At 39.3% G+C, this 12257-nt stretch overlaps 1 protein-coding gene across 1 annotated transcript in view; it reads right to left on the minus strand.

The window, feature by feature from the left end:
- Positions 1 to 12257, minus strand: part of LTBP1 (latent transforming growth factor beta binding protein 1) — a 181793-nt gene that overhangs the window by 126492 nt on the left and 43044 nt on the right. The window contains exon 4 of the mRNA XM_062490245.1: positions 8583 to 8758. Within this exon, the coding sequence (XP_062346229.1) occupies positions 8583 to 8758 (176 nt within the window). The remainder of the gene's footprint in view (positions 1 to 8582; positions 8759 to 12257) is intronic.

Here is a 12257-nt window from a genome sequence, read left to right on the forward strand (position 1 = left end):
GCCCTTTGCTGATAAATCCTCTCACTGACACAACCTTTTTAGAGCAAGAGAGGAATTCACAAAAATTATATTCAGTTTTGTCCTCTGGAAACCCATAATGTATAAATAACACATAAATCTGAAATCTGAGATCTCTGCTAGCAGGTTTTATGAATCACCTTTTGTTTTCCTTGTCTTTTTTACCACTATACAGATTCTTCATATACAATCCTCAGGCAATGAACATCTTATCTTAAACTACAGCCAGTCTCCCTCGTAATAAGAAACGTAACTATCATTTCCCTTCACATAGTTGAGAGTGATCCAGAAAAAGGTACCAACCCAAATAAATTAGAGAATGCAGTGTGGTTTGATATCTGATAGAATGGCCTCAACTCATTTCAATAAACTTATTGGGCAATAATTCTTTTAATCTGTACTGCATTTATTCAGTTTAAATAAATTACATTTAAACTAGATCCACAAATGGTAAAGGTGATAAAAAGCTAAATTTTAGCCTTAAGTTATACCGATTATCAGTTCTTGGTCTCTTTTCCAAGGGATGATAGAAATTAATTGCATTGAGCAAGCAGCACACTGAACAGGAGGGTGCCCAACCCAGTCAAAAGTAAATGCTGGTGACCTAAGTTTGCTTAGTTCAAATCCTCAGTTCAAGACTTTCATCTAGGGCTCAGACACTTTTCTTTGAAGAACTATGTGACTTCACTACAGCTGGATTCCAGACACCACTATGACTGCTATAGCAGTCCTTGGGGAGCTTAATCCTGCAGGAGAGTTCAGCTGACTGTACTTTCGAGGATAGGCAGACAGTCAAGTGCTTCAGCTGCAATTTCAAATATTAATTATGCAAAATAATAGCATCCAGATGGCCTGTCTTTCCCAGAGTGAAGTACTTGTCCTGAAACAAAACTTCAAGCTCCTCAAGACTCTCATGCTTGAGTTCACATCAGTGCTTCAGGTTTGGGGCTGGATACTACTCCAGCTGTAAGAACATAATTCAGGTGAACAAGCCTTTTTAAGCTTCCATTCAAATTATCCAGCTTCTTAGGTACCTAAGCTTATCTGGACCCAAGAGGCTTTCGATTTGGGACAATGGGAACAAAGGCCAAAAAGCCATATTTAGATGCAGACACACATCTAAGGCACAGAGTTATTCTACACAATCCTCATCTCGGCTGCCAACGAAGCAGCAGTGGCTTTACAGCCCACCACAAGCAATTTTCCCCTGACAGAAGCTGCTGCAATGCACACTCTGATAATGAAGTCAACATCTTTACACACAAATTTACAGCCATACAGGAGCTTGAGTATTACCAGCTAAATATAATGCCACTGTCCACTTTATCAACAGGACTCTTCAGACAAAAAGGTCTGAATTTGGTCTTTATTCCCACCTGAAATTATGCCTTTTGCCTAAGGTTATTATTTAAGCTTCTTTCACAATAATAATACAAATATTAGATAATAGTATCACAAGTCTCAAGTTGGAAGAGTATTACTTCTCAAGAAAATAAATTCTTGAGATGGAGTTTCTTCCTCCCAACCTATGCAACTCCCTCAAATGAGAAAAAAGTCTAAATTGCAAGAGTCAATATTTATAATTTCTAGGAAGAATAGGGAATAAAAAATAAATTATTATGACCTTACTAAAGTATATTCACCTGACATTTCATTTCCTGAAAGGAAACAACCAAAAAGCACTAAGGAAGTCAACAAACTGTAAACAGTGACAAAGGGCAGGACATCATGGAATTAAGTTTAAATGAATACAACTGCCTCTGCATGCTGAATCACCATTTAAAATCATCTCTCTCAGCAGTACATGAAGCCAAGATCTTTTTTTCTTCTAATTTTCTGTTGAGGGGAAAAAATGACAACACGAAGATGTCACTGATTCTGAAATCTCAGTTTCACAGGGTATGAACCTTCTTGCAGTAATGTTTTTGTCCACATTTGTTCATTCCTTCTGGCATAGGCAATAGCACTGACAGAAGAGTACTTTCACATCTCCTATGAAGAAAACCAGACTCAGCTACTGGCAACAATCAAAATAAATTCTTAATATCAAAGATTTGTATCACAGCAACTCTGGAGGAGTTAGCCAGGATAAGGGATTTTTAATGTTTAATTGTATAGGTTCAATAGTTCTCTATATCCACCTAAATTAATATTTTTTAAAGATCATAAACGCTTTCCCCTACGGAATTTTCTGGAAAGCCTCTTTTCTTCTTGAGAAATTTTTGGTTTTGGTGCCAATACTCTCTCATCACCAAAGTTGAGATGCATTTGTCTCAGTCTGCGTTTTCCCCCAGCAATTACATGCTCTGAACTGATTTTAATTCTGTTGGCCAGATCACCAATCTGTTTTTCCAACATTTTTCCTCATTGTGCTGTTTATCAGTCTCTGTCGCTGTATTTTAAAGCATGGAGATGAGAATTCATTTTTGGGTGAATGCAACATTTAAAATAGTTTCTATAAAAGCACCAGCAGCCTTTGCCTGTCAGGCAGACATTTATTTTCTGGTAACTTCAGGGCCATAAAATCTTTCCAGAGTCCAAAGAGAAAAATGCAGTATGTTTCGGGGGGTGCTGATCTTCTGGCCTGCTCAACTGTGAGCCCTTTATGGACACACAAAATCATGAAGATAGCTTAGCAAGGGTACTGCTAGAATGCCTACAGCAACAGTATATTGAGTGAAGTAGTTTGTATTTATACAGAGCTATTCTGTCTTCAAGGTTTTCAAAGAAATCCATAGTCTTTTATAATTGCTAAGTAACTGCATTCTTTTGTTAGTTATCTTTTCAGAAACTGTCACTCTATTTTTTGAGGCAAAAGCAAAGTAAATGTGCTGATTGGTTTGCTAGAGTTAGCTGCATTAATGAGAATCTAGATAGCTCAATTTATGCCTAGAATTTAGCCTGTTGTTTCCAAGTCCAGCTGGAATCAAAAGTGAACTTTAAATGGCTACTATGAATCACCATACTGTTCAGTAGCAGGGAGAACAATGCTCTTAAATGGGAGGGAAGAAAAGGATGCTTCACACTGAAATTGTTCTTTGAAAAAGCCCCAGTACTGTCTGACCCCGATGCTGACAGAGACAACGTTTTTTCTTAAACTTTCTAGCTTGTCCCTGAAAAATCCCTTCTGTCTCTGGGATGAGAACACAGACTTTGAACACACGTGTTTGAGAACACAAAACAAAGAAGTTCCCAACATTTATACACTTACCCCATTCCCTTGCAATTGACTGTGTACAAATTTAGGAGCAATACATGAATGCCAGTTGCCATGAGCGACTGAAGCAAATTTGACCCTACATTCCCTCCAAATGGACTATGTTGTAATTGTTCAGTTATTTCTCGATGTTAGTCTTGTCAGTGTTCATTTTGGTTTCATTCACCTCATTCTGCTGGCTATACCTTGTTCACAGTGTTCACTTGTTCACAGCTGTAAGATCCTCCCTTACCTCCAAATTTCTCAAAACTTCTAGTCGGGAACAATACCACTCTTTAACTCCAATATCCATAAATAACTTGACAGGTAGAAGTTACCACAATACAATGATCTAGTTAAGACAAGCCAGTGAGAGAATTACTTTGCTGCTCATGAAGGGCAGTTCCACAAAGCAATATTAAAAATGGTAGAAAGAAAGAGTATATGACCCAGTGAAGACCTGAGGGGGAATTTTCCTCCAAAGTCTGAAGTTGGGTAGAATGTCAAATCATACAGGCGCGTTTATATGTGACACGTGTCATACCTCTGTGTGCACTTCTTTAAGCAGTAAAATATTTATGCCTTTTGCAGCTGTTTACCCATACTTCCTGGTGGGGAAATACTATTATTATGAAGTAAGTGTTATTTAATGAAGTCAGAATGGTGCAATTCCACAAAAATAGCTTAAATTGGAATTTCCAAGTGACACCTGGGATTTGCTCAAATCAACCTATGAAGTCATCAGTGAAGCCAGCATATGTAATTATGTATAAACTTACAGAAGAGCTTCACTGAGTTACAAGTGTCATGTGCTGCCAATACAGGAAAGCTCTTGCTATGCCAAGTTTGGAGCCGAGTATTCTGCACATCACAACTCTGAATGCTGGGACATCTTTCACATTAAGCTTATTTCATGTGTATAAACTTATGTAAAATATAGAGGGGTTACACGATTTTCATATTGTTTCATCTTCATCCTTACACAAGAAGTTAAGAGTTGTCCACAGAACCATGAAGAGATCCTAAGAGTCCAAAAGCCATATGGGCATATTTGTCCAACTTCCAGGCACAACACACACAACTAAGCCACAGCAGGGTGCTGCAAGCCCAAATTCACTAAACCTTATGTAACCTTTACTACTTAAACTCAAGATGTGTTTTCATTTACTACCTAAAATAGAGGCAAGTTCTCTCTAATGAATTTAGATACAGAATTCTGGTGAAGATGAAAACAACCCAATCTACCTAAAACACAGTAGTTTTTCACAGTACTCAATTTTATCAACTTAGCATGTAACTTCACTTGCAAAATTCACATGCTTCGCATATTGTCTTCCTGAATAGAGATATTAGTCTAATTTTCTTTCTTATCCTTCTTCCTTGGGATAACATCATTATACAAACACATGCCTTATTTACTTCACATAATACCATTCCAATTGTAGTTAAAGTACCCTTGCATTTTTCTTCTGCTTTTGGTGCATTTTGTGGTCACCTCAGTCACTAATTAATAAATTTTCTCAATATTCCTCTAAAACAGGGAAGTAGTGGCATCATCATTGTACTTATGAGGATCTGTAGCCTGGTGAGAGGGTGTACAAAATCGTCCTACAGTGCAGGCAACACCAGGCAACTGATTTCAGAAGCAGAAATTTCACTATTTCCAGCTCAATGGGCAAAATGTACAATGACACTAAACGCTAGCCCTCAGACATCTCAGGCTGGAAAACTAAAGTGTGTATTTAAGTGCATTTTATTAAGAACCAGAGAGCAACCAGAAGCGGATAGAGTGCAACTGAGGACTTCCTAGCCTCTTGCTGCTGTAATAAGCAGTTCTCACAGTAACTGTGTTGAAAGGAACTCCAAAAAGACTACACTTAGAATTTGTTTACTACTATATACATTTTAGACCAATAGAAACAGCACAGAATTCCTTTAACTAATTTTCCCCATCATTGCATTTATAAACCCAAGGAGATAAACACTGATATTTAGAGGATTTATGCTCAGATGACTAGTGGCTACTATTTAACAGTTCCATTAACGGGAGTAGTGGGAAATGTCTGAGGTAAAAGTACCTGAATTACTAAAAAACTCTTGCCACTGTTTTATGGACTACTAGGTTGCAAATAGAATTTTATAGCTGAAATTTCTGTGCTGCTGCCATCGCTACTAGCAGAGAATTTTTCACTCTGAGGTTCCAAATATTTAGGCAGATTACAGGTAAAGTGTGACAGCATATACTTTTAAGCAAGTAATACATCCATTGAGAATTAATCAGAGTTTGTATCCCACAGGACAAAAGTTCAAAATGCTTGACAGTAGAAATGCTACCTGCTCCTGGCAGGTAACTCAATTTCACATCCCAGGGTGTCATTAAATGCTATAATTGCAACCCCAGTGGTTTACTGAATTTTCAAGCTCTGTTCATGTGATATATAACCTTACAGTAAAGTTCAGCTTAAAAGTCAAAAGAATAGACTATTTGATGCCTTTGATAAGAGTACTATACTGCATGTTCTGAATATTATCAGAGAAGTGAAACTGCTTACAAATGCACCAGAGTAAAATTTCCAGAAGGTATCTTGAATTAATTTTAATTGAAAAAGGTTTACTGTGACTTAACTTTGATGTTTTTTTATCCCAGTATCTCCAAAAGCCCATCTGACAACACCGTGATGGGGCATTTAAACATGACTGACTTCCTATAAATCAGAAGATGCTCAGAAGCACCTGGTCACGTTTGGCAGTTCTCTTCCCAGTGTACCAGTACCCCACATCTTATTTGTTTCTGCCAGGACAGATCTGTCTCTAAAGGTAACAAAAGACTGACACTTCTTCCAGTTTCAATCACCAGACTGAAACAATCTGTAGAAGTCAGAAAAATCAAAACCAATTGCAGCTACAGCTAGAGAGCTAAGTTTATTCTAAGGGGAACATTTTTCACAGTTGCCAATCTCTGGCACAGTGTTAATATTTTAAAATAAAATGCATAGAAATGTTCATAAAAAACCAAAGAATAAGTAGCTTTGCACTCCATATTAATTGATAGCTATGAACTCTTGGGCAACACAACCAAGTACTACCTGGCTACTATTTCTTCTCATCTCAAAAAAAAATTATTTAATGTTACCATAAAAAAAAAAAGTTTTAAAGCACTACGTACTAACTTTCTGGATTCTGCTTTTCAATAAAATTATTACATTTTGCCCCTTTTCCTTTTCAAATATCTCCACATGGCCACTACCAATTCCTTTGCTCAATGAAGTAAAAGGCTGTCCCATGAAATAAGATTATACATTTAAGAGCAATTACAAAGCACCATGAGATCATCAGCCACTCTCAGAAATTAACTAGGCAATGAACGTAAGACATAAGCATGAACTAATTCACAGAGTCCATCTCTGGTCAAGACAGGACTAGGAACTGCATAATTTGTGGTTATCACAGAACACCTGACATTAAGTTTCACACCCTAGTCTTACCTCACTGTAGGCAATTCAAACATCCCTAACATTAGTACACTGACAGATGAAATTTAGAACTCAATTTTTATGAAAATAAGCAGTCTTCTAATCTTCATTCCAGCACCTCCAGAAGCCAGAAAAGCCAAACAGATATGGCTGGCCAAGTTGTAGGTCTCCTGTTCAGGCTAGCAATACATAATCCTAGACTCTAACAACATACAGCTCAAACTGCACTCTGTTCTAGCAGAGACTAAACTGCTTCATCAAAAGTTGCTGTCACCAACTCCCACCTCACAGATGTAGAGAACAGACAAAACAGGTAATGGGGCTGGTTTTTCGACTGACAGAGAGCTCATATTCCAAAATTTTGACACCATCCAAATAGCTTGCACTTTACCTCTGAGTCAACACTTAAGTCATGGCTGACCTTATCAGGCCATAGAAACTCTTTTGACTACTTTTCCTCTGGGTGTTTTAGGACCCAAGTTTTTCAGTAAGGGTAGAATGTTTTAATAATGCACTGCTCACTAAGGGTCATCTTAGAATTTGATAAAATACATTCCTGTATTCAGCTCCTGTTTTTCCTTCTCCTAGTCATGTCCCTCAGAGCACTGCAATGAACAGTGGGGCTCAAGTAAACTAGAAAGCTTAGTGCTAGAAGCACTGGCTCCTTTGTCTTATAGCTGCATAGAGTCATCTCCTTATGCTACCACAAAAAAAAAAAAAAAGTCAACTCACAGAATCCATCCATTTAGTGGCAGCTTGATACTTGTGAGTAACAATAAGTGTATCAAAGGTAGAATGACTTAAACAGCCTGAAAAAGGGTGGCAAAGATTTTTTTGTGAAAATCCAACCTGGAACAGTCACTCAAAGTACTGGAGAACTATGCAACCTTGAATTTGTGTACTCTTTGACTAGTAAGAGTCATAGGAGATAGATACGATACAATCCAATCCTGGTGACCATTAATATTTTATTTGAAAGAAAACAACTGCTGACTGGGAAAAAAGCAGTATTATCTTATTTACAAAAGAGAGTACTGCTTGATGTTGATAGCATGACTTAAAAAAAGAACTTTCTGAAACGTCTAAGAAAGGGATATAGTGCTTTGCAAGAAGTATATTTCACCACTCTGGAAATGTTAATTTAAAGACTTCCAGCTGCCCACCATTCTTCCCACTAGAGTCACTTGCAGGAGACTGCAAGTACCTTAAGGTCTCAATGTTAATCAATCCATTATTCAGCTGCAGGAACTTTTCTCCAAATCAAGCCAGCAGACATTCTGTAATACCTAACCCATAATTCATCAAGCCCTTCATCTTCTAAGCCAAAACTTGTCCTCAAGCTCTGCACACAATGGGGCATGAGCCAAGGCCACAAGCTGGGCACCTACACAGTCTTTTCTTTTTTTTTTTTTTTTTTATAAATATGAAGCAGAAACTCTCAGGCAGCCTCCATACTGTGCAGAAGTTCATAAACACATAATAAATTAAATATAGAGGAAAATAGTCACCAATGAAACCACAGTCCTGAACTCCAGCTTTCCAAAAAGGTATCCATCATACTGACACCAGCTGCACTCATAGATGTGCCTATTCTAGCAAAGCATTCACAAAGCACCCTTTTCTGAAGAAAAAAACTACTATCTAGAAATAGTTTGATGAATTTTCAACAGTGAACCACGTTCCATTTTTTTTTTTTCATCCAGGAAATCTGTTTTGTTTCTCCACAAAATGCAAAATATTGGAGCATTTGCTAATCTAAGAATTCTCATGTACAGTTATTTTAACCTTTCTTTGTCTTCAAGAGTTACTGCAGAAAATTTCAGTATCTTAAAATAATGAGGAGTGGGAGCTTTGTGGGAGGAGAGAGGGAGTATGCTTTTTGTAGTTGTACTTACGGCGCAAAGGTGATGCAGGCTGATCCTGGCCCAGTCTCAGTGGTAGTGAGCCCTCAGTGGACTGCTCTCCTGAAATCACTTTTTTTACTGGGTAATACTTGGGCTTAATCACATATTCTTGTGTTTGGCCATGATGAAGATTCATCATTAATGTCTGAGATGAAAGGGGTATCATCCTGTTTTGGAAAGAGATAGAAAAGACAGAACAATGCAATAATTAATAAATTTCGACTTAGAAACTACTTGTAAAAAACTGAAGAAAAATTCAACTGCACTCCAAATTCTCAAAATACAGTTTGGGAAACCTACTACCTTAAAAGTAAGCACCTTGTTTTCCAAGCATTTAGCACCCTCATTGTCTTGTCAGCTCAATAAACTGCTAAGAAAGAAAGACTACAGGGATTATACAACTTTGGTTTTGACATGGCAAGAGAAATATCATGGACAGCTTAGAAAAAAGAGAGAAGCAGGGAAAAGTCCTGATCAAAATGAGTTGCAGCTCAAATTTAACACACACAGCTTCCCAGACAGGTCAGAGAAGCAATAATGCATTCAAACCTTATTCCATTTCTTAAAACTGTCATTCCATACAAGGTGTATTACATAGAACCTAAACCCAGCTGACTTTCCCCTTCTATTCCCAGAAATCATTTCCTTCTTCACCATATCTCTCTAGCCAGAGAGCAATGCATTGCTCCTCTTCCCCTTTTTCAGACTCTTTCCCACCTAATCAGAAGGCTTGTGTCCCTTGAGTTGCATTACTTTGCCCATCTACTTTCTCTTTGCCTCCGCTATTGGACATCTCTGACAAACGTCCCATAACCACATGGCCTCCCTTAACAACAAAGCCTTCCTGCTAAACAAGATTCCTTCAAGCTCAGGATTGCCTCACTGCTAATCCTGACTCACATGGTTAGATTCCTCTCTATGACCTTCTCACTGCACAAGGCCTTACCAAATTTCAACAACTTCCTCCTCTCCTTATCAAAAAGCCCATGGTTATTTAATGACCATCAGCAGTAGGAATAATTTCTTTGCTTACAAACTTCCAATACAAACTTACAATAAACTTCCAAGGAAGAAACCGACTAATAACATGCCTTTCATGCAGTCATAGCTAGTGCAAATCAGACTGTAAAGAGACACACTCCATGGAGAGTAGAATCAATTACTAACCTAATAATAGTGGCTATCAGGACTAAATCGTCCTTTGCTCAAATGAAGGCATACATAGAAGGATGCTATAAGGCTCCCTTACTTCATTCTCAGCTGAGGGTCTGTAACTAGTTCAGTCTTCAAAAAGACAAAAATGGGGGAAAAGTTATGGGATTTGAAACAAACACCCCTCAGAGCCACAGTTCTGCAGGGTAAATAACTGTCCTCTGAGAATAAGTCATGAGCCCTATATTATAAAGGACAGCTGAGCAGCACTTCCCCACAGTGGTGAGACTGCAGAGTTTCAGCTAAGAACTTAGATGGCTACTGCATTGTTTTCTGACAAGTGGAGCCTGAGCCAGCCCCTACCTCCAAAGCAATGCCTAACTCCTTGGTTATGTTATTCAAGATGCTTAGCAACTGCTGTAGCCAACAGATTTGTGGTTAGAATGAACAATGGGGTTTTGTCTTACACAGATGCTCTTTTCCTCAAACCGATGCACGTTAACAAGAGCATTCATTAATAGTGACATTCTAAGCCTCCTATGTAGAACAGAAACAGAACTGCTTAGGCTGTCTCCAAGACAATATACCTAATACAGTATTTACACAGTCTCATTACATTCAGTAGAAGTCCTTTTGCCAGACTAAGAGAGAATACTGAATTTTCTATGTTGTCTTTAGGGTTCCTACTAGAAGATCAAAAGAGAACCTTCACTGGCACTGGAGGTCAGGCTTGGAATTCAACACAGTCTGATAAGAAATATGACCTGGAAACCCTCAGCTTGAGATAAAGCTGAAGTCATTGCCTTCAGTACTGCGTACATATGAATTTCATTTCTTTGAAGACTCACTGCAATCACTCCTGCACAACCTGTTTTTTCTAACATGATCATATAAAGGTTGGGGCAGCCTTGGCTACAGTGACCATTAATGGAATTTGTGCGACTACACATAAGAACATCCATTTCTGGTTTTGGACATAAAGGAGTGTTTATACTGAACATAGAAGCAGGACTTGACAACAGAGGCCAAACTACTAGGTACAGATGCTGCCATTTAAGTGGCTGAGTGTCTTCTGTTAAGGTTGCAACCAGTCGTAAAGCATTACAGAATCCCAGAATGGTTAAAGTTGGAAGGGACCACTGGTGGGGTGAACCTCTCTGCACAAGAAGGGTCTTTCTACTGATCTCTGATAAGCAGTCCCCTAATTACCTTTGTTGCACTCTGCTCACACCCACTCCTCATCCCTCTTGTCCTGAGGGGCCCAGAACTGGACTCAGCACTCCAGATGTACCTCACCAGGGCTGGGCAGAGGAGCAGGATCACTTTCTTTGACCTGCTGGCAATGCTTTTCCTAATGCACCCCAGGATTCCATTGGCCTTCTTGGCCACAAGGACACACTGCTGGCTCATGGATGGCTTGTTGTCCACCAGGACCCGCAGGTCCCTCTCCACAGAGCTGCTTTCCAGCACGTGAGCCCCCAGCCTGAACTGGTGCAGGACCCTACATTTGCCTTTGAACTTCAGACAGTTCTCTCTTCCCATCCTCCAGCCTGTCAGGATCCTTCTACACAGAACTCTGGTGTATCAGCCACTCCTCCCAATTCTGTGTCATCAGTGAACTTGGTGAGGAGGCATCTACCCCTTCATCCATTGATGAATGAACAAACAAGATGGGACCTGCTCAATTCAGCCAGCCATTCAGACAGTTCTCAGATCACCTCACTGTCCACTCCTCCAATCTGCACCTGCCAAGTTTGTCTATGAAGATGTTGTGAGAGACAGTGTTGAAAAGCTTGGTGAAGTCCAGGTAAACAATATTCATTCCTCTTCCCTCATCCATCCAGGTAGTTCTGTCACTGTAGAAGCCAATTGGGTAGGTCAAGCATGATTTACCGTTGGTGAATCCATGCTGACTACTCCTGGTCACTTTCTCGTTCTTCCACTTACTTAAAGATGGCCTCCAGAACAAAGCATTCCATTACATTTCCAGAGAATGAGGTGAGGCAGTAGTTGCCTGGGTACTCCTTCTTCTTGCCCTTTTTGAAGGCTGGGGTGACATTTGCTTTCCTCTAGTCCTCAAGGACCACTTCTGATTGCCATGACCTTTCAAAAATGACCATGAGTGGCCTACCTATGATGTCTGCCATCTCTCTCAGCCCTCATGGATGTATCCCATCATGACATCCACAAGTCCATGGGCCAAGTTTGCCTAGGTGATCTCTAACCCAATCCTCCTTGACAAGGCCAAAGTCTTCATTCCACCATTCCTTTTCCCTGGTCTCCCAGGCCAGAGATTCTTAAGGACTGGTCTTGTCAGTGAAGACTGATGGACAGAAGGCATTCAGTAATTCCACCTTCTTTGCATTCTCTGTTACCAGAGACCACAATCTATTTAAAAACAGGCCCACATTTTCCTTAATTTCCTGTGCATTATTGATGTATTTACTTCCCGTACTTGATATCCTTGGCCAGGTTTTTAATTCTAGATGGGCCTCAGTCTTCCTTGTTGCATTT

This window comes from Cinclus cinclus, chromosome 3 (assembly GCF_963662255.1).
Source record: "Cinclus cinclus chromosome 3, bCinCin1.1, whole genome shotgun sequence".
In the NCBI taxonomy this organism is placed as follows: Eukaryota; Metazoa; Chordata; class Aves; order Passeriformes; family Cinclidae; genus Cinclus; species Cinclus cinclus.